The sequence below is a fragment of the Triturus cristatus genome, chromosome 5_2 (assembly GCF_964204655.1).
Source record: "Triturus cristatus chromosome 5_2, aTriCri1.1, whole genome shotgun sequence".
NCBI lineage: Eukaryota > Metazoa > Chordata > Amphibia > Caudata > Salamandridae > Triturus > Triturus cristatus.
The window spans coordinates 976,757,903-976,781,281 of record NC_140588.1 but is presented as its reverse complement, the minus strand read 5'-3'; the positions used below and the strand labels follow the sequence as shown (position 1 = coordinate 976,781,281).

Here is a 23,379-nt window from a genome sequence, read left to right as displayed (position 1 = left end):
CACAAACATGGAGAATGGGGCAGAAGGCCAGAGAAAAACACACGATATGAGGGACAAGTTCAACCTGCACAAAGGCAGCTTGTCATTTCGTCAACCTACCTGGATGGTTAGAGGAACTAGACACATTTAGGGCTTAATGCACTGGTTCAAGATGAGTCTTCAATTTACCAATCATAGTTGTTCTCTTACAGTGTGGCAAATGTTTTGATCTTTTGAAGATTTACAGAAACTCCCAGGATTACTTATCCATATCCACACAAGTTACTCTTTCTCTTCCTGCTGCTTGTGTGTGGGGAGTTGTGCATTAAGACATTAAAACCTTTTCATTTTTTGTCTTTACCAGGAAAGCATTTTTAGTGATTGTGAAATCCATTCCCTATATACACATGAATCACAGAGGATCTGGAGCGTTTTCAATTTGAACACATACTCGTTTTTTGACACATATGTTTGGAACTAAGTTCATGTGTGTATATTGTGTGAGGATCTTGCAAAATGTTCTGAACATCCATTTTGTGAGTACTCACAACCTTCTGAATGGCAATCCTCTGCCTCTTTCTTGGAAATGCAATGCTGGTGACAGGGGCTGCTATAAACCCAGTCCGACAGCCACTGCAGGCAGCCCCTCAGGAGGCCTCCCACAAAAGTCAAGGTCTTCCTGCCTCCGGGAGACGTTTACAGCACAAGAGGGGCCTTCAAATGGTAATATTGATAGATGGTGGGTACCACACCCGTATGACTGTAGATGCTGCACATCAGTCTGCATATACAGAGCGGAAATGAATCCTCAGGTGAGATTAGTAAAGCGTGCTTCCACACTGCCTGGGCTCGGTGCATATAAGGACCTAAAAGAGAGCCCCAGGAAATATGCTGTAACACCTCAATTTACCATCTTCAGCTTTCATCTTGCCTGCTTGTTCAATTCAATTTGTATTGTTTTTCTCTCCACCCTGTGGAAACTACTTTTACGAACTCTGCACGGATAATGGTGATAGAAAAATGCAACCACATTAGTAGCATTCTCCGCTATGTGTATGAATGCAGTGTGATCTTTGAGCATCAGCATTGATGGTATCACATGCAGTCATTAGTTCAACAGGACCACGTAGACACTTGAGATGCATTGCAATACCATCTGATGCTAAACAATGTTGGGAAAGGTTGGACCTGAATTGACTGGTGGAAATAAAGTCTCCTGTTTCTGTCACCCCAGAGGACAGAGTTTAGTGTACATCTGAGCATTGGACTGGTATCCTATGATCAAGGGATAAGCCATTGCAGACCTGTGAGGGAACAGTGTTGACCTTTTCTCCCACACCTGACCCTTTATAACAAATCACATAGCATTTGAAATCATTCCTAAATTGATGCAAAACAAAATGGAGGCTACGTGGGAAAACTGCTTCTATCTTGAAGTGGTGCACATCTGTAAACACATATTCAGTGGCTTTAGCACTGATTCAGACGAATCTACTAAAGCACAGGTCAATACATCTGTCATGGTGGTGGGGTCTTCCTTTCATCCGTGTGCTTCTCTTCTGTCTCTGGCAGTGTAGTCACAGGAATGTGGTGGAATGGCAATACATTAACAGTTTCTAAATCTATCTGGACCTAGTGGCTCCTCTCGTGCTGATCTATCTGCTTTGAGGTTTTAGTAAATGTGATGAAATAGGTGTTTGGCCAGAATTAGGACCCTCCCTAGTTTTAGAGAAATACCATTGTTCGATTTTGGTATTAGAAAATGGACGCTTGGTAATGTGCACAGAAGTAGCGCCTTCTTATGTTTTTGTAACTTTGTAATAAAGCACATTACGAAAAAACACAATTTGTTGTACGATATATTAGGGATAAGGAAAGAGGGAAAGCAGTTGTAGTTGTCGGGGTGCACTACTGGTACATTACAGGAGTTACATCGGCAGATACTACATTGCGGTTTTTACATCAGGAGTCATTACATCGCCAGTAAGTTTTTCAGTTGTTTTCCTTAACTAAATAAGATTCAAATGTTTATATTTAATACATTTTAAGTAAAATTAAGGTAATTTTTAGTGGCTTAATGTAAATAGTTTTAAAGTAATGAATTTAATGTATAGAATAAAATACTTATTAATGATTTAGATTTTTCTAATGTAAACAGGAGTAGTAACCTTTTTAGGGTTTAGGGATAGGTAGTGTGTATGAGTAGAAAGGAGTTTTTAGGGCTCAGGAATGAGTAGTGTATAGGCGTAGAAATTCAGCATAGAAATTCCAGACACCAGCGAGGCCCTCATTATGGGAAGCTCAGAGCAGTATCCTCAAGTAGATTACGGTTCAGGGCCACTCGGAGTAGCTCAGTGTTTTTTAGGCCTGGGATTATCTGGGAACTAGGTGTGGTGCAGCGGCCAGGGCGGCTGACTCTAGACCACAGGGGCTCACGGTTTGATCCCGGTGGCAGATTAGCCCAGCACCTTGTAACTCTGGGCAATAGTTTGCTTAATTTTCCTGACGGCCCCCAGTTCCGGGACACCTTGTCTGAGGTAGCTGCACACTTTACAAATGCCGGTATTATTATTATTATACCAGAACTGTGAACACTGAACTCAAACCTGAATGTGTACCTGCTAAAGTAGGGTGCATTTGTGAAGCTCAATCCTGCCACACTCTTCCTGAACAAATGGGGGCTGCAAATGTTTCCCTCACCACATGGCAGCCTCTACAGGTTCTGGACAAATCTGTTGACCCCAGCCCTGCAACATTCTCCAGGGTGCAATTTACGTCCTGCTGGAGCAGGTGGTGAATTGCAATGAGAAAGGGTCCAGTAATTGGCCGAGATTTTGGAATATCATCAAAAAAGCACCCAGGTGACAGTAAAAAATATTGGTTATTTCCTATTGCTGGTTTAATATCTCCTAATCACTGGATTCGGATTAAGCCTGGGCAAAGCACTACGCTCACATAGTTTGCGAAGTTAGCGTCACTTCGCACTATGCGATTTGCACGTAGCACAATGCAAACACACGTAGCATGGCGTAGCATAGTGCAGCCGTCATTTTCTGCTTGCTCGCGGTCCTCAACGTCAAGTTGGCGATCGCGAGAAAGCAAAATGACATCCCGGTGAGACTTTTTCCTCATTTGCAATCAGCAACATCAAGTTGCCGATCGCGAGCTTGGAAAATAAACCTCCCGGCGAGCTTCTCAACGCGGGGAGGTCAGGTTTCTCATTGCGAGTGGTCGCGTATGCTCGCGACCGCTCGCAATGAGAAACTACCAGTCCGCGTTGAGAAAGCTGCAGCTCAAGTAGAAATCTACTCAAGCGGCAGAAAACGACCGCTTGCACTGTGCAAGATGCAGTTTGCACTGACTGCACAGTGCGGACAAGCATCCGGCACTGTGTAATCAGTGCGAACAGCATCTTGCACAGTGCACTACGCAGTTTGCGAAGCTACGCGTAGCTCGCGTAGTGCGAAGTGCACTTCGCGTAGCTACGCGTAGCGCTACTTTGCAAACTACGCCCAGGGTTAATTCAGATGCAAGGACACTTTATCCTGCTCCAACATCGTCATTACTTGTCATGAGCATCTTAATGTATTACTCATCAAAATGTATAAAGTCCACAGAATTATCAGTTTACCTTAGTTCGAAAACCATTGATATTATTTTTCAGTCTGTCCACAGTGCTGCCTCAAACAGGTTTTCTTAATAAAGGAAGCCATATTTGTATTTTAACTGCGAGTACTACGCTGTTTGTTGAACTGAACTATGGAGTCTATTGTCTTCAACCCAAAGTCTGCAGCATTCTAAATTTAGCCTATTTCTACACCTTAAATGTTCTTTTTGTCTGGTGTATGAAGCCCAAAATAAACACCTTTCAGCACTTTCAGGGATCTGGAGGTATTTCATTTTAATGCCTACATTATCACAAATGTATGTATTCATATATTTATTATTCCTCTATGATGAGTTTTGTTTTGTGTAGAACCCATACTACTGGTGGCCAAAGTACACTATAAAGTCACTACAAGTTAACATTAGAGACGGGGGAGATGTGGTTTAGGTAGTTAACCGATATGCAAGCTATTCATTTGATTTTGGAAACAAGAAACCCAAAGCCACAGTCTGGACAGTGTTCCCTCATGGATCCGACGAGAAGTGTCCTTTAAATGGATAATTAAAAGGATGTGTTTTTTATTTGTTTTCTAAAGTGCCAACAAGTCGCCATGGGCATTTCACAAAGAATATACCGATGGAGTCGATCACAGAATTAATTGATGAGATTTAGGCTGGCGTAGGAGAAGTGGGAGGCTGGGAAGTAACTTTTACAACAAGAAGGGGTTTGTTTAGCAATCAGGGGTGTTGATGTCACTAGAGTTTTAATATGGGTCATAGGTCTCTTGAATAGCCTTGTCTTTGGTGCTCTTCTGAGGAATGGTAAGGAGGGAAGACAAGAGGAGAAACTCTCTCAAGAGAGGGTAAAGGAAATTACAGAGAAGAGCTCCCTCAACTCTGACTCTTCCACAGGTTTTATCCCCTGTATTTTGGCATACTGGTCTACATTTTTGAAGGCTAGTAGAGTTTTCAGTTCTTGATGATCTGAGTTCATGCATTGTGGGGTGCCAGCATATCACGTTGGGCTAATGAGGCTTCCAGATCCTAAGTGATACCACATACAGCTGGATGAACACTCGTGACAACACCGACTCTAGGAGGGTCGTGTACTACTGAGGTGTTAGCTTGACTTGGTGTTGAAAAAATTGGCCTCTCTCCAGTGGCGCACAACAAACCGACTGGGCTCCCATTTAGAATGTGATGTGGGGCGCCGGAGTCTCCCAAACCGGACAGATATTCATTTGTCTTGGGCTCAATAGGGCCTCTCCCAAAGGTTTGAGGTCCCCTCTAGAGGGTTGGAGAGCCCCGTGAGCCACAGTGCCTGCAGGGGCCTGTATTTTGCCCCTGCCGTGCACTTTAACCGGGTCAGCAATACTTACTTACCAGATTTGTAATTCTGTTTGTTTCTGCTCAGAGTGTTTTTCTATTCTGTGCCACTGCACGCGTTCTGCCAGAATGCAATGGCAAGGTTTAAGAGCTGAGGGGGCCCTCTCCAAAAGAAGGAACCTTAGCCCTCCCCCCTCCCCCCCCCCACATCATGGGGTATTCTGAGGCCTCCGTTACGCCCCTGCCTTAAAATTAGGAGAGAGACAAGTCAGTCCTCAGCCTTGAGCAAAAATCCAGTTTCCTGGTCTGGAATAGTAAGCAGACCACTGTGATTAATGGTTTTGAACCTGAAATACCTTGAAAAAACAAGAGGCGTTTGGCGAAACAGAAACAGTTCATTTAATTGAACACTGTGGCAGGGAGCACAGTCATAGTGATAGGGTCTGAAGACTGTCTCAATTTATGGTCTGTTTAACAGACTTTTGCACAGTTCATTGAATGTAATAAAATGTTACAATAAAATGTTACCGTCGGTCCTTTTTTAGTAAGGAATGTGTACCTCTGTCTTTGGAGCCATAAATTAAGGTATTGGATTTGGAATCCAGATGGACCTCGGCCTTGGGTGGACACAATGCGGCCAGTGGGTAACGTGTAGGGGTGGGCGGAATTTGCGGAATTAACCTTCGCAAATTATCGCGAGAATGTTTAAAATTATCGCAAACAAGCAGAAATATCGCGAAGATGCGGAAGTTTTTTTCCGGCATGTTCGCGCGATTTTCTGCATGGTTGCGGGTCGCCAACTTACCCATGTGGCTGCTTGCGGGCGCGGCCATCTTGTTTTGAGTTGTTCTCGCGGTGCATGATCGCGAGAAGAAAGACGTGATCGCGCGACGCATGACGTCACTGCGGGCGCGAACTGTCGCGAGACAGCGCAAATGGCTAAAAACAATACAACATCTCATGGAGAACGCGACCGGATCAAGAAAACTTGTCGGCGAACGCAGGGATTCAGGTAAGGCGATCGCGCGCGCGCGAGAATGTATCATTTTACAGCGCGAGCAAGAAACAAATTATCGCCAAGCTGCGGAAACCGGAATTTTTGACATTTTCGCGCTCTCCGCGGAACGCAAAAATGTCAAAATATCGCAATTTCCGCGAACGGAACGAAATTTTTGCCCAGGCCTAGTAACGTGTCCAGAGGTCTGACATGGGGAGCATGTGATCACTGCATGTACAGTGTGTGCTGTGTCTTTGCTATGTGTTCCTAACTTCATGTTGCATCTGACTTTATAGTGTTTTGGGAACGCGCGCATGCCTCCGGCCATGTGTGATTCTTTGGCCTATGTCCGTGGACCATTGTGGTGTTACTGCGCCTATCTGTGGGATCGATCTGGGATTTCCTGTTCGCACGTTTGTCTGCTGGCTATGTGCCACCCCACCGGAGATCTGTCAATCAGTAACCTTGGGCCTGGGCATCGGGCCCGCCTAACAACGTATTTCTGAGTCAGAGTGGACATGAATTTCACAGTGGGTGAATTAATCAATAAAGATGCGATTTCGGTTTTATACATGAATGTAACGTTATTCATATTGACATCGACATTTTCAATATTAACAACTACAAGTAAGAAATGTAAGTTAGAGACTGCAATGTCTCTACAGTTCTGTTTTCGATAGTTTGTGGGGTAGCAGTTTATGTTACGTAGGGCTCGATAGGGCTTGTAAGTGTGATGAAGAAGCCCTGGCTAGTAGTATTAGTGCAGGAACATCAATGGACATCTTTTAAAAGGCAAGCCATGCATTGACTCGCAAGGTCACTCAGGAGCTTGATCTTAATACTGGGGAAGGTCATGAACTTTTACAAGTCTGTAGATGGTTTGAATGTTATTTTATTTTGGTCTTGTAAATGTTAATCAGGGTTTGTACTATTCAGCAAAGGTGTCCAATCAAGTTAGATGTGAAGATTGTTTTAGCCTGAAAAATGCAAACCTTGTAATATTTTTGTGTTCTCAAGGACTCTACCCTCTGAAGTGGAGCTTATGCCAGGATTTTCAAGCCCTACACTTTTCTTATTGTGTTGGCACTTAAGGGGCAGGTGAACCAAAGGAATTTAGAATCAGGGCAAAGGGCCAAATATTTATGGGATGACTTTGCTCTAGTGCTGACCAAAGTTATCCTTTGACAGGGCTGATTTCAATGTTTAGAGGGGAGTTTTTAAATGGTTTCTATCGGAATTTCAGTGAATTTGCATTGATCCTTGGTGAATTCTTGAGTGAAATCTTTTGCAGATGACTAAGAGGTCCTATCAAGTAAAAAGAACATGACTGTCAGGGACTGAAATGCTCCTGCAAAAATAAAACGTCTTTGAATTGCACAAAGGATTCATTCCAAGTAGCAGTGGGAGAACAGAGTTCGGAAATCAAGCAACCTTTTTTGAGAGTGCATAAAAGAGTACTTCTGTAGTGCTACTAATAAATTATCGTAATATAAATTGCATACCAGCAATGTAAACACGTTCCTGGTCACTTGCATTAGCCACTTAGGGGCAGATTTATGTTTCCTGGCGCATCCCTGCAAATCAGCAGGGATGTGCCAGTAAAGATGCGTCACACAAGTTTACCCTTGCGCCACCACAGATGCGCCGCATTTACAATGCAGCGCATCGTGGCACAAGTATAAACAGATGCCATAAGGGCAGCGCATTGCTGGAGTCGTGTCGCACGCACGACGCAACTCCAGCAATGCTCAGGAGCTGCCCATACCTAACATGCTGCGTCATGCCTTACGCCTGCTTCAAGCAGGTGCAGGGTTTTGACGCAGCAGCGTCGGAAAAGTGACTCAGTGAAATCTTGTAGATTTCAATGCGTCACCTTTCCGAGGCTTTTTCCGACGGAACGCCCACCCTGCATACATTAAACCTGACGCAGGTTTAATGTAGCGCAGGGCTTTACAACGTGATGCATTTCCCTAGATGCGCCACGTTGTAAATAAGGCGCAACAAGGCGCATGGTTTACGCCACCGCTGCGTCACAGAAGTGACGCAACCGCGGCGTAAATGTCTCGCAAAGGGCTTGTAAATCTGCCCCTTAATTCTTTCTCAACTCATCACAGCCCTTAAAAATAAAAACAAAAATCTATCTTTTCAGAATTGAGGGAGAGCAGAAAATCGCATTTTCAATCATTTAACTTAATTTCTCGGATGTCATACTTTTTAAACTATGGTTTAAAAGATCCTTTCCTGTCATCTAAAGCAGAGAGAGGATGTAACAAGATTTGCACTAAATTATCCGGTGTTCCTTGTGGACAACTACATGTAGACAAAATGGAGCTGTGATTGACATCCTCAACTCTAAGTGAAAACTCAAAGCGAAATAACATAGAATTTCTACACGTATTTGTACATGGTGCAGTCAACAGATAATGTTTGTGAAAAACACGTCCTCCCATTGAACTGTAGGAAATAACATGTTTTCCTGGTGCAATCTTTGCCTTTGCAGATATTTCGTAGAGATGGGTATCACTTCGCCTCTAAAACATGTATAAATATTGAAATTAAGCTCATCATATTTTGCTAAATTAAATGCAAAATGCGTGCTTGGCGCCATGGCTTGTTGTAAAGGCATTGAAGCGTTTGAGGTTTCAGTTCCACGGTTGACCAGGTGGTTAAGACTGTGTGAGAACGTGTAGATAAGTTCCAGGTCCGTATAGTGGGTGCCACAATTGTATAACATGCACACCATTCCTCAAATATCTCATTATCAGTCAATGACTGCCATTGCAGTCAGAAAAAGAAAGGGCTTGAAATGCTGCACTTTAATTTAGTTGCTGAGTTGACAGTTGCAGATGATGTTAATTAAGACAGCTTCATTTCACACACCCTGGTGTCTGTGGGAGGAGGCATTGTGAAGTCACAGCCCAAAAGTAATAATTTAGTAGGGTACATTAGTAATGCCTCTTTCTTATTGGGGGTGAGTAGTGAGGTCACAATTAGACTGAAATAGTGAAATTAGAGACAAGCTTTTATAGAGAGCCTGCAATCTATCAAGTATAGGCATCTCACCCAGAAGGCTTTTGGGGGCTGGCGTAGCTCCACCCACCCAGGAGGAGGAAGGAGATGAAGATTGCCATACTGCACACTGGTCTGTTGCACTCCAACTGCCTAGTTTGGCATTAGAAGTGAGGAAGGTTGGTATACAGACTCAACCTGGGCATGCAAACGGTGGCACCTTCAATTATTCCCCAAATTCCTATGCTTAGTGTGCCTGGGAGGCAGTGGTGGAGTACTGTCACAAGTGACATTTTGTCCCAGGCTAAGGGATAACAAAAACGTCTCACCCTTATTCGTCATGCCAGATCAGCACAGCAAAGGAGGCTCGCCTTCTCCTCTGACTAACAGAACAACTCGAGGGTCTATCAATCACAGCAGGTGACAAGATCTGGGAGGGACAGAATACAAAGCAGACAGAGCTGCCTTTACAAGTTCCTGATGCTTGTTCTAACCAGCATTTCCCCTGTACCTCGGGCCTGCCTGCTTATTTATCCAAAATGGCCCTTTTGTAGATCATGGTGAAATGTTTGTATTTTCAAATACAGAGATGCTAATATATGGGACAAAACACTTTCATTTCACCAATATTTTCACATCTGACATTTAAGGAAAAATTAATTGTTGGTTCTGGGGACTTATTGATAATTTGGTTTGTTTGTACCAGAGAGCACTTACTATTATGAACAGCGGCGGCTCCTCTGATATGGCGGAGGAGCATCGCCCCCCCGCCAGCCTCAAAATGTGAAAAATAAAATGATAATAAAACTTGTTTATTATTGTTTTATTTTTCTTCTATTGAATGAGGCTTGGGGGCGGGGCCATCGCGGGGCAAGTCAGGAGGGGGAGTGGTGAGCACTGCCTTCAGTGCGCATGTGGGTTTGGCAGCCAGCTCCGGATGGTCAAACCCACATGCGCACTGAAGCGGTCTCTAACCCAGCTGTGTTGCCAGGTTGGAGACAGCAGATGCAGGCTCAAGTCTCCCTGGTAGCGCAAATGGAGGGCGCTTAGGCCAATCCTGATGCTGCTCTCATACAGAATTGGCCCCAGGAGAGGCTGGGAGCCTGCGCTGCAGCGAGAAAGAAACAGCAGAGCGGCTTTTCGGTGGGTGCCATGTGGTAGGTAAGTTTTTTTTTTTAATTACTGTTATTATTTTACTGTTTTGTTGGTCCGTGGTCCTCCCCTTCTCCGTCGCGCTACTCCGACTGCACACCAGCCGCTGTTGATTACGGCTAATATTTTACGACGTCAGCTGAGGTACTTCTTTTTTTTGTTGCAAATGTTTTTATTGAATGTCCAGTCATACACAAACAACGTTACAAGATATCAGCATTAAAATGCCACATACAATAGCTTGTAGAAATCGTACATACGTAAAAGGAGAAAGGATGTTACATTGCTGCCGGTGCGGACATTTACCGTCTATAGCCTAACATTGAAACCTTCGGCAATACATCCGAATATATACACGTGAATCATTCAATAAACAATTTGCAACAACTTAGTCAGCTGAGGTACTTCATCATTTATATTGACAAAGCACTGTGTGAGCTGACCACTAGAGGTAGACAACATTTTTTCATGGGAAATATATGCAGTATATGCAAAAATTATATGTGTTACAAGAAACTATCTGGCACATGCATCAACAATGCCATTTGCGATTCCTTATTAGCGAAAAATAAGGATTCGCTAATAAGGAATAGCAAAAGGCTATGCATGTAGAACTTGCTTAAAAAATAGCAATTTCTAAACATTCCTTAATTGCGACTCGCAAATTGCGAGTCGCAATTAAGGAATACCTCCCCATTCATTCCTATGGGCCTAGAGGCCCATAGGAATGAATGGGAAGACATTCTCAATTTGCGATTCTCAATTAGAGAATCGCAAATTGAGAATGCAATTTCAAGTTTGCCAGGGTGTCAAAAGGACACCCTGTTGCACCACTGAAATCTGCATATGAGTACATCTTGCACACACACATGCCCCAAGGACATGTGTGTGTGTAAAATGGAACTTTGAAAAATGCACTTTAGTGCATTTTTCAAAGTTTTTGCAAATTACCATGAAGTTCAACTTCATGGTAATTTGCACCCCCTATTAGCGAAATTTCTAGTTCTTTTTACTTTAATGCATTGCATTTAAGGAATCTCAGTTTGCGATTCCTTAAATGCAATGGCAATTTAAGTAATCGCAATGTAGAGATTACTTAAATTGCGATTTTTGCATTCGGGATGGTGCATCCCAAATGCAAAAATACCGATCGCAAATCGGCAGATTCTGAGAATCTGCCCGTTTGCGACCGGTTTTTGCTTTGATGCATGTGCCTGTATATCACTGCTCATCTGTGTGAAAAGTTTGTACGTGGTGATGTACCTCTCATACAAAAGCAATGAAAGATACCAACAGGAGACTGGTATTAGTAAAATATATCTTGGCTCGTGGTTTATGAGACATTATCTATTCAAATAAGTCTTTCACCGGTGAAAACTATGTGAAAAGTGCATAGCCGCCTGCAGAGAAAGAATAGGCATGGCCCAAAAGACATGTTATTTTGCTTGTGTAATATTACTCATAGGAACGCTTAGCACCCGAGCATGTAAGACTGGTTGCCTGTCTGGCACACAATCCCATATGTTCTATGCATTAGACTAGTGCATTGTTGCATCAGACTGTGGAGTCTGCCTGCTTCAGCTGTGCACAGCCAGTGAGCGGGAGATTTGCATCGCCTTTGATTGTTCTACCCTGCCCTTTTCCAGTAATTCTCATTCACATGAAGTGCATGGGCGAAGAAAGATGCTATGTACATTTTGAAAAATGGGTCGCCTCATGAAATTGCATAAACATATTTGTTTCATTGTCTGTAATGCATATTTATCTTTAGCAGATTGTTGAGTTGATTGTGCTGACAAATGCACTGCCTCACAGTTATTATGTTAAATATTTCTTAAGGAGTGTGAAAAATAGCACTGTGTAAGGTAAGGCTTGCCTTGCAAACCACAAAACTCTTTGAATATTTCATTTGTGCCTATTTATAATACCTGGAATGTTAGTCCATTTATGTGAAGATTGTGCAGTAAAATTTCAAATCTTTCTCGAGCGCGAACTCTATGCCAGGCTAACTCACTTCCCACGCTCCTATTAGAGTTAGGTATTTACTCCCCACACTTTCAGATCTAACCACCCATCTCTGTGGGGTGTAGATGCCCATCTTTAAAGATTTGTGGGATTTCCAGGGTGTTCAGAACTGTATTCTAGAGAGGTATAAGTGAGTTTGCTTTTCATCAAAAATAGTGAGTGAAAAATCCTGAATCTACTTCTTTAGTGGAAAAATATCTCCCTCAAAAAATGTTTTTGTTGGATATTTTACCTGCAGATGTATTCTTGCAAAGGTGACAAATCTACTTGCTCATGATACCTTCACACCCTTAGCAGGATAAGTTGCTTTTTATGGCCTAAACCCATGGTACTCAATGCAAGGCTATGGGGATCGATAGACCTTTACTTGTGTCGTGCAGCAGGGGGGTAACACAGGCCCCCACATCCCCCGCAGTGCGGGGGGCCCTAAGCTCCAGGGGGCTCCCTCAGCACTGCACTTCGGCCAGGGAGCTCCTGATAGAATCCGGAGGGGGCCCCTCCAAGTACCTTGCGGGGGGGCGCCCTCAATTATCGTTACGCCACTGTCCCACAGACCTACCTCTGTGACCCCTGGAAAACAGCAGCTGAGAAATAAAACTGCTTGAGTTCAGTTTGCTCCTAAACAAGCAATATCGTTTTGTGATTGTGTTTTGTTTGTTAATAGTCCGATAAGGTTATTCTATTAGCAGGGCGTCCGTGCTCATAGAACAAGGTGAAATTAATGTAGAAACAAAGCTCAGAAATAGACAAGCATTGGCATAGCCAATAGGTCTCGCTTTTGGGACCTTATACGTATTTAGTTATGCAGCACAATATCCTTGGTGCAACATCAACCGTTGCATGGTGAAACACTTATAAGGTCCCAATTGCGAGACCTATTGGCTATGCCAATGCTTGTTCTCTCTGTTCTTACGACTGTATACAGGTGTGGTGCCGCGGACAGGGTGACTGACTCCAGAATCTGGGGATCCTGGTTCGATCCCCGGCACCGGTGGCAGATTAGCCTGGGCACCATGTGACTCTGGGCAATAGCTTGCTTAATCTTCCCGACGGCCCCCAGTGCCTAGAGACCCTTATGGGTGACTGTTCGCGCTTTACAAATGTGGATTATTATTATATTACAGTTCTCTGAAGCTGAGTTTAGGGCATTAAATCCAAGGTTATAAAAGTGAAGTCAAGCAAATTTCTCATTCAGTGGCTAGTGTGTAAACATCAACGTGTTAGACAGGGTGCAGATGCCAAACTACGCCAGACATTAATAACTGCTGCTAAAAAGCACTACCGAGGAGGCCTTCCTGCTTTCTCACCCCAGTTCTCCCCGTGTCTCAAGGCCCCAGGTTTAAGATGTGATGGCAACAGAAATATCCACAGTGTTAGCTGTAGTGAAGAAAGACTGTGTTGTCACTGCTTATATTTGTAGATTTTAAGATCCCACTGAATCTTGGACTTGGGAGCACTGTAACTTCTCCAAGTTGGCCTGGATACACAAAATGCGTGCGCAGAACACACATTTTTTACATGGAAGCAGCCGCGGTCGGTAGTAGGAGTAACTGCAGGGCGGTGACGTAGGGAGGGGGAGGGGCAGGGTGGGGAGTAGTAAACTATAGATTACGGAGGTTTACAGGTAAGTTAACAAATAAATTAATAAAACGAATTTCGTTGCGTGCACAGCATCGCATTTGGGGATGTAGTGCATGCAACGAAATTTGTTTTATTAATTTATATGTTAACTTACCTGTAAACCACCGTAATCCATAGTTTACTACCCCCCACCCTGCCCCTCCCCACGTCACCGCCCTGCAGTTACTCCTACTACCGACCACGACTGCATGGAAGTAATAAACCCTGAAGGGACGTGCACTGCACCACTCAGACGACGCTGAAGAGGCCGGTGACTCCAATCTTCAACTTGGCAAAAAGGTCACTGACACCCTTGTGTATGTATCCTGAGTTACTTCATTGGTCTATTAGGATGCACTGAAAAGAGCACATTTTTGGTTTACAGAAAACAAATTATAAATTACTTTGACATTATTCACCGAACAAACCTTACCTGAATGGCAGCTACTACTACAAACAAGCATCGCGGCACCAACGCTTTACTTTTAATGTTAAAAGTAAAGCGCGGGTTCCGCGATTATATCAAAAGTAAAGAAATAGATTTTTTTTCTATTTCTTTACTTTTGGTATAATCGCGGCACCCACGCTTTACTTTTAATGTTAAATGTAAAGCGCGGGTGCCACGATTATACCAAAAGTAAAGAAATAGCAAAAAAATCTATTTCTTTACTTTTGGTATAATCGCGGCACCCGCGCTTTACTTTTAATGTTAAATGTAAAGCACGAGTGCCGCAATTATATCAAAAGTAAGGAAATAGATGTTGTATTGGTATAACCGCGGCACCCATGCTTTACTTATAACATTAAAAGTAAAAGCGCGGGTGCCGCGATTATACCAATAATAAAGAAATAGAAAAAAACATCTATTTCTTTACTTTTGGTATAATCGCGGCACCCACGCTTTACTATTTTTAATGTTAAATGTAAAGCGCGGGTGCCGCAATTATATCAAAAGTAAAGAAATGATGGTTTTTTCTATTTCTTTACTTTTGGTTTAATCGCGGCACCTGCGCTTTACTTATAACATTAAAAGTAAAGCGCGGGTGCCGCGATTATACCAAAAGTAAAGAAAACACGCTACAAGACATGCCATTTTTAGGTGAGTTTTCAAAGTGCTGCTGAAGGCTGGTGGTTCCGCGTGAACGCAAGCTTGTCGCCAGCCAGCACCACTTTGAAAACTCACCTACTAAAGTCTCTCCGAGCAGCGCATGCGCGCTGGCTCAGCGAGACCTAAAAAAAAAGAGAAATATATTTTATTGTTATTCTTTTGTGCTCCTCTGGTTATGGGCTTTCTTTCTACGGCTAATTCAACTCCTACTGTTAGCAGAGCCTGTAGGTGAAAACTCATCAAAACGGACAGTGGCGAAGCGCATACAAAATAAATGGGAAAAGTGATCATGAGTATAACGAGGCAAAGTTAGTGGGTGTGAGGAGGGGGTCAGCAGGTTGCTAAAAAGAACATTTTCTGTAACTTTTTTGTTGGTCTTTAACCTACAGGCAAACTGCATACATCTTAATGCAATGTAATATTTAATAGAACAATTAAAACTGAGAAACCACATTGGAGGAAACCAAATCATAGAAAACCAGTTTTAAGGCAAGACAAAATATTTTAAAAGAATGGTAATTTTAAGGATAAGTTCAAAATTACATTAACTCTTGGTATAGTTTAGGGGCAGTGAAGTGTTTTTTGGTACAGGGATGGGTGATGTTTAGAGGTGTTGAGGGTTTTTTAGGTGTCAGGGATGGCTAGAGTTCTGAATAGAAAGGAGTTTTTAGGGTTCAAGCAGAGGTTAGGGCTATTAGGGATCAGGAATGGGTGGATTATAGTGGTGTCGAGGCCTTTTTAGGGTTCACAGATAGGTGGAGTTTAAGGGTGATGAGGAGATTAAGGGCTTAGGGATGGGCTGTGTTTATGGCTAGAATGGGTTTTTGGGTTCAGTAAAGAGTAGAACGTAGGGGTGTTGAGGAGTTTTAAGGGTTCAGGGATGGTTGAGGATTAGGCATAGGAAAGAGATTTTAGAGTTCACAAAGAGGTGGAGGTTTGGGGTGAGTTTTTTTAGGGTACAGTGATGAGATGAGTTTAGGGGTATAAAGGGCTTTTAGGGTTCAGGGATGGGTAGAGTTTAGGGGTCAGGAATGGGTGGTGTCTAAGCATGGTCAGGGATTTTTAAGGTTCATAGATGGGAGAAGTTTAGGGTAGAAAGGGCTTTTGGGGTCATGGATGGGTGAAGCGAAGGGGTCGGAGATTGGTTGAGTGTAGGTGTGGTGAGGGGTTTTAGGGTACAGGGATGGATAGTATTTATGGTTTGTGAGGGGGTCATGGACAGATGGTGTTTAGAGCTGGCGGGGAGGCTGCGATGTACAAGCCTACAAAGTAATTGTTTGGCAATATTAAAGATAAATATATGTGCTGTCCCCTGAAGTGAAGTAATGAAATAAATACCTCCAACAAAAATGTTTCTGAAAGTAAGTCCTGCAACCATTGAAGTTACACTCTGAAAAGTAAGCAAGCAAAAGCCAATTTCAAGAAAAGAGACATTCTATGAATTTATTCCTCTGAAATGGTTAATGCCATTCATCCTGTAAATGTCAATTAAACAGTTTAGGTGAAATTGTTTCTCAGTAATGAAACTCCATGAAATCGTTTTTCTGTGAAATTACACTTAACCAAAGCACAAACCTTCAATGGAATGAAAGAATGAAATTAAATGAGATGTATCCAGTGCACAGCTACTCCTAGATGTGTCCCGCACTCAGCTCATAGATAAGATCACTCATTTAAAACAAAACGCCATGTTTCTTTTCAACCTCTTTTTAAAAATGGAGATTGATTGTACTGACCGAAGATCTTGAGGGAGTTTATCCCAGGCTAACGACTCCCAAATAGGAAAAGGCGCGACCTCCTGCTCTGGTGCATCATCTCTTGGGTACCCTTACCCGAAGCCTGTTAGTGGGATGCAGATTTCTAGTGGGAAAATAGTATCCGATTCTGGAGCCCAAGTAGCCCGCCCCAGAGTGATGCAGCGCTTCATAGAGCAGGACCAGAGCTTTAAATAGAATCCCCTTCCTCACAGGGAGCCAGTGAAGAGAGTGAAGATAAGGGAACAGATGCGTTCTTAACAGCAGGATAGGGAGTAGACAGACTGCAGCGTTATGAACCACCTGGAGTCTGTTGACCAGGTAGTCCGGCACACCCAAATACAGAGCATTCGTACAGTCCAACCTAGATGTGATGAGTGCCTGAATAACTGATTTCCTGGCTGAGGAGAGAGGATGCAAACATTTTTTCAAAATGCCCAGCAGGCTGAAGCAGGAGTCTAGTACAAAATTATTTTATTGTTGGAAGGATAAAAGGTTATCAAATTTGATACAGAGATTTTTTGCATACTCCCACCGAGGGGCCCAGCGGGGGGCTCCATTCGACTAAAAGGACAGCCAAGTTGCCGGGGAACTTTGGGCAATAATACAATTTTGGTTCTATCTGCATTACCTTTAATTTGATTGAGGGTCATCCAATAATATACAGCCACTAAGCAAGATTTAACTGACTCCCCTGCAAACTCTTCTCCCTTCTTAGAGGAGAAGAGAGCAGCTGTGTGTCATTGGCATGGTAAAATATTATTGCCCCACAAGCCTTAGCAAGCTGTGATGGTGGCGTGAGATGTTAAATAGAGTGGGGCTCGGGGCAGAGCCCTGAGGCACCCCCACTGTTATCTCCAGGACCTTGAAGGTAGTGGAGGGACCCACATCTCCTGTCCTCCGCCACTCCAAAAATAAGCTAATGAGGTCAATGAAAGATTAATGCAAGTTAAACTAATACGCAGAATTGCATTTGTCTGTAGGAAAGCGCAGTTTGATCAGGACAGACTTCAGATGTCCATGCGAGTAACTGGAGGTTCACTGGCTTGAATTCTGGTTGGTGCACTGTAGAATAGGGATGTGTATTTATAGTATTATTGGTCTCAGTCTGTGACAGTAAACACTGTGAATATCCAAGTCATTAGTTTCAAATTGTATTTCTCACAGAATAACATAGGCTAAAAGATTTTTAAAGTGTATAGGCTACACACAATATGAGACAAATGGGTGCAAAAGAGATTTGCAAGAAAGTGTTTTTTTGAAAAGTGTGTGTGTTTTCTTTGCCACCATAATCCTCCTACCGTCCCCCCCACCCAGTGTCCTTAGGGATGCCCCGGCATCGATGCTGCCCTGGGGCGCACCCCAGACAGTACTTTGTGGCCTCAGAGAACATACTTGTGAGTGCCCAATGTCTAAACAAAGAAAGTTCTGGTCATCTGTAAATAGAGTTGCCATCACCGGGCGTAAGTCAGCCTGCCATCCTAATGAGGCCCTAAGTGTGTTTTAACGAACGGACTTAAGACGGAGATCTACCCCAATCATTTGACAGTGTTTACTGACCGAAGTCTTGCGATATAAATTAGTTACACACCTTTATGCAAATCCCACAAAGCTGCTTTCTGATTCACAAAACAAGAGCAAATTGTTTGCTTATGTTAACATCATGTTCAACGTTTTTCCAACCTGCCAAATGTCAGGGGGTTCTGTAGAGACCATAGGAAGAAATGCATAGTTTATTTTTCGTCGTGCAAATGTCTTAATGATGAGCCCTTTATCCACCACTAATCTTTGCAGTACAATGGTCACAAGAAGGTTTTACATTTCTTTTCCTGGGAGTTGTCAATGACAAGGCTGCGATCTTGAAATTTGCAATCATATCTGATATCGGACTTCACCAGATATAACCAATTCACACATATTTTCATGTGCATTTTGCTCCAAGCTAATATTTAGCCATTCATGATCTCAAGTGGATCCATAGTAGATAGTTGTATATGCAACAAATGTAAAAAGTCTTCTGCTACACTGCCCTCAACCTATTTAATTAACTGGGTTTCCTGATAATCACAGCAAGGGCAGGTTTGAGTGTAGATCACAGGATAAGGAAGGGTGTCCTTACTTGTCTCCCAAAGCTACTGTCCCAAATTAACTAAAAATGGTACATTTTGTCACGCTTAGAAATACACGTGGACTCTTAACTGGAACATTCCTATTTACACTGATATGTTTATAGCACAGTACAGATGCTGAGTGCTTAACAGAGAGCAATAGCAAGACAAGGACTAGAAATTAAATTGCAAGGACAATAAAAGAAGGGAAGATGAACCTGCAAGAGATGTGCTATGAATTCCTTGAGAAAGAAGAGTATAATAGAGAAAGGACCTATGGGGTCAGGTTTCAAAACTAGTGTGTTTGCTTGTTAAATTATCATGGCTTTCAATATTTGCTTTTTGCTGAATTAGATGCTGGTAAAATGGTGGATAAAGAATAGTAGTCTTATTTGTGATGCAATAAATCTTAACGTTGGTGCAAGCTTCAAAATGTGGCCAGTGGAAAGGAATTAAAAAGAAACAGGACTGCTGTGGTCAGACCTCTGTCAATGTAGTAGTGGTGAGCTGCAGAGTTAAAGACCTGGGAATATAACACTTTACATTGTGGATTTTATACCATGATGCATTCACAACGCGGTCGTTACAACGACCACGTTGTTACAAAGCAGTGCCATTACAATGCAAGTCGTTACAACGGCTTACGCTAGATGGTGCGCTGGACTTAGGAATAGTACGATTTACTATTCCAACTCCAGTGTGTGCAACACTAGGGAAGGTGTTGGAATAGTAAATCATACTATTCCTACGTCTAGAGCAACCATCTAGCGCAAGTCATTGTAATGACTTGCGTAGTAATGGCGCTGTGTTGTAACAACGCGGTCGTTGTAACGACCGCGTTGTGATTGCTTCGCTGTGTAAAATCCACGATGTTGTTTCCCAAGACCTGGTAGCATCATGTCTGTACCACCCAGCTGTGAGGAAACGAGAAGTTGCTCTGACCTGAACTCTTCTAGCTAAACCAACATAGAAAAGGAATCAGTAGCCAAGTATAGCTGACTTTTAAGACATGTTCATAATGTGTACATAGTATTTGTGTAAATCCAGGTATCTAGATAAGGCAATATGAATAGGTGAAATGCCAAGAAGAGACCGTCTATTTTAACCAGCATCGGAATATAGAAGGAGTGGAATTATTTATTTGTAGAATTTCAAAGAACAATAGGCCATTCCATCAACATGGGACAGAGTCAAGGGTACGTCCTCAGTTGCCACATCCTCGAACTACCACTTCATATGCACCACTGCTTCACTCTAGCATTAACTCTAAATCTAAATCTCACCCCAATCCTTACTCTGACTTTAACATCAACTACCCTACACCTCTCAATAACCCTAACTCATACTACCTGAGTTCAATTAGCGGTATCCCGGTAGTGGTATGTTGGGGTATTGGAGCGTCAATATAGTGACATCTTTATAGCAGCACATTGATGCAGCGAGGCTGCACCAGGCAGGGAAGAGATGCATCCTGATTATGTCTTCTAGTGATAACTCGCTGAAGCAGAGAGTAGAGCTGGCTCCCTATTGATGAAGAGAAATAGCACAGCCTGCTAGAACACTTCATAATGGCCACGCCTGCAAGTTGTAAAGAGTAGGCCGCCTGATCAGTCCACGTAGAACCCCACATAGTAGTGGAAACTAAAACTATCTAGAGGATTTATTCTAATCAACCACTTCTATGTTACATCATGATCAGACACCTTACTAATAGGATTACAGACACCAGTTTCTAGGTTTGGTCGTTCAGTTAAGTGTAAACTACTTTTTCAGCTTCCTGTTTCATAGAAGGCAAGTTAAGAGCTTCGCTTTGACGGAAATAGTCTTTTTGAAATCCCCTTGTGTTTTTCCCATTCCTCACACAAACATATCTGTTTCCTTTACCTATTGCAGGGTTACAGAGACATGCATATAACAGAACACCATGTTCAAAATTGCCTCACAGTTGTCTAAGTAATAATTTTGCTTTAGTAGACGGTTGGAATAGAGGTACTTGACTGCTGGGAAAAGTAAGCTTTGAAAATTGTGGAAATCCGCAATTATTTTAGGAGATGCACACAAATCTCCACAAGATGTAAATGTATGTCGATTGTGGATATCCTTGCGTACTGCCCACTCCTGCGATTTTCTGCAGTGTGGACAATCCACAAGAGTATGTTTTGCTGACATTTAACTTTTTTTCCTTCACCTGAAAAATGTATTCAGGTGGAGAAATGCCCTTGCATATAACCCCCCAAAAACTCAGATTGCTTCCGTGTTGGTAAGTTCAAATTTACAAACCAAATACAGCCACTTATGGAAGTAAATGTAAGTATACAAACATATCATTGAACACTTTTGAAAAGGTGTGTAAAGCATACGTATTGTACATATTGTGGTATTTACATTCTGCAGATTGCAAAATATGTGGTAATGATGTTGGTTTTTTACCTTCTGTTGTTTTTAAAAATGTGTGTACATCATGTGACCATTTAGGTTCAAGTGTTTCCTCTGAATTGTGCCACCTTCTCATAGTTGATTGTTTGGTGTTGGACTGCATTCTGCCTGGTGACCATTGTGTGCTCATGGATATTGTTTGGTTTTGAAACAGGTTGAAATGTCAATATGAACAATGGCCCAGCTATACTACAAAAAGGTTAACTACTCGCCATACAGAGATCGGATCCCACTGCAGATTGTGCGGGCGGAGGCGGAGCTCTCGTTGGAAGAGAAGGCCTACCTCATCGCTGTGGAGAAGGGGGACTACGCCAGCGTGAAGCATGCCCTGGAAGAGGCGGAGATCTACTACAACATCAACATCAACTGCATGGATCCGCTGGGACGCAGCGCCCTTCTCATAGCCATAGAGAACGAAAACCTGGAAATTATGGAGCTGCTCTTGAGCCACAGCGTCTATGTGGGGGACGCGTTATTATACGCAATACGCAAGGAGGTGGTAGGGGCCGTGGAGCTGCTTCTGAGTCACAGGAAGCCAAGTGGAGAAAAACAGGTTTGTGGAATGTTTCCTTACCTCAATAAGAGTTGATGTTATGAAAAAATGTTATTACACCATGATGGCCAAATAAAACATTCTGCTAGGAGAAAGGGTGAGCAAAATATTGACTCTAAAATATTGTGTGGACAAAATTTTGTGTCGAGAATATCAAGGACAAGAATATTGTGAACGTAAGTTTTTATGGGTATGCAAAGGTTTACTATACTTACCTTTTTGCACTTACCTTCTTGATATTTGTATCCTTTTTTTGTCCACGATATTCTGTCAGTGATCCGGAGCAAGTGCACAAATAAACGTAGATTCACTATAACGCAAAGTTTAAAGTCCGTTTCACCACAACCGTGTAGGCAAGATAGACCTATTAGTATTACCATTGTTTCTGTTTGCTGAAAGTGGAGGCTGAGAAGGAGGAGAGAGCCAGGTCATTTCCTTCGCACTAATGAATTTTATTTCCTGCAGTCAAAAGCACTTGAGGGCACCACCCACTTGGGCTCCAACTGGTCATAAGTTGCCTCTTCTTTCTGTAGCATGGCACTCAGAACCTGCTTGCTGAAGGTGGAGGCTGGGGAGGCGGAGGAGGTCAGGGCCTTTGGTTTGTGCTAAGAGACTCCATTTTTCCACAGTCCCCAGAGCCTGGTTCTATCTGGTTATAAGCAGCCGCCTACTGATGAGCCCAGGTCAAGGGAAGACCTATCCCTGGCCCATCAGAGACCAGAAGAGTTTGACCTGAGCCCTGACTCCGGGCCTTTTGTGTTTCATTTTCACAACATTGGCCCAGCATTCACACTCATGGTGAAACAGAAAGCAGTAGCACCACTCTCTAGCTCCAGTGCAGGTAAAAGATGCCTTTCATCATTCACTCGTGATATTTCCTTAGAAAGGGTGCTAAGCAAAGACATTTAGCCCACTGTTTACTGCATTAACGCTGCGCAAGGAGTGGACAGTAGGGTGGTGTCTGAAAGTATTCCGATGCTCAGGAGAGAGCAATCTGTATTTTGCAGTGATAAGCGAGGGAATCACTTCACAACTATAGCTGAAGTACATAGATCAGAGTCTGCATGTCTAGAGAGGCTAAAGCCCAGCTCACCATCACCTCCCCCAAACAGCTGGCTATTAGAGCCTAGGTGAACATTCAACAAAAGAACAAGGCTTTCGTTATCAATGGGTGTGGTTTTGGTAATCCTTCTAAAGATTGCAAGAAACCTAACAGCATCAGTCTGAGTTCTTGGAGCATTGGCATTCTAGGTACAAACTATGGCCCAGTTTCATTGCTCAATATCCAACAATAATTCTTTGGGAAGCTTGGTACATGCTCTACATTTGGATGGGAATGCTTCACGTGGTCCAAGAAATATCATCTTCATCTAAAAGGAGCTAAGGGTGGCTTCCTACCCAGATGGCCTTATCTTTTAATTGAACTTTGACACTGACTGATAATCAAATGCTTCAAATGTGCAGGTTTTAGAACTAAAATGTAGAAAACATGGGAAACGTTTTACTGATTACCTTCTACGATCACATTTTGGCACTTCACTATTTTCCTGACATTATCCCATTTCTCAGATAATTTCTTAAACAGTGACTTAACGTTGCCCCAAAGCAATGTTTCCATTAATCTTGCTGGAAATTGTATTTTTTTTCTCTCTTGGTAGCATTGTTATCAATGGACTGCCCCGTCCCGGTTTGCGTACCACTTAGAA

At 42.8% G+C, this 23,379-nt stretch overlaps 1 protein-coding gene across 1 annotated transcript in view; it reads left to right on the top strand.

Annotated features, from left to right (window-relative positions):
- The window catches only part of TRPC5 (transient receptor potential cation channel subfamily C member 5), a 1,029,186-nt gene that overhangs the window by 344,196 nt on the left and 661,611 nt on the right, over window positions 1–23,379 (top strand). Inside the window, exon 2 of the mRNA XM_085606697.1 lies at window positions 21,275–21,673. Coding sequence (XP_085462823.1) covers window positions 21,296–21,673 — 378 coding nt within the window. The 5' untranslated portion in view covers window positions 21,275–21,295. The remainder of the gene's footprint in view (window positions 1–21,274; window positions 21,674–23,379) is intronic.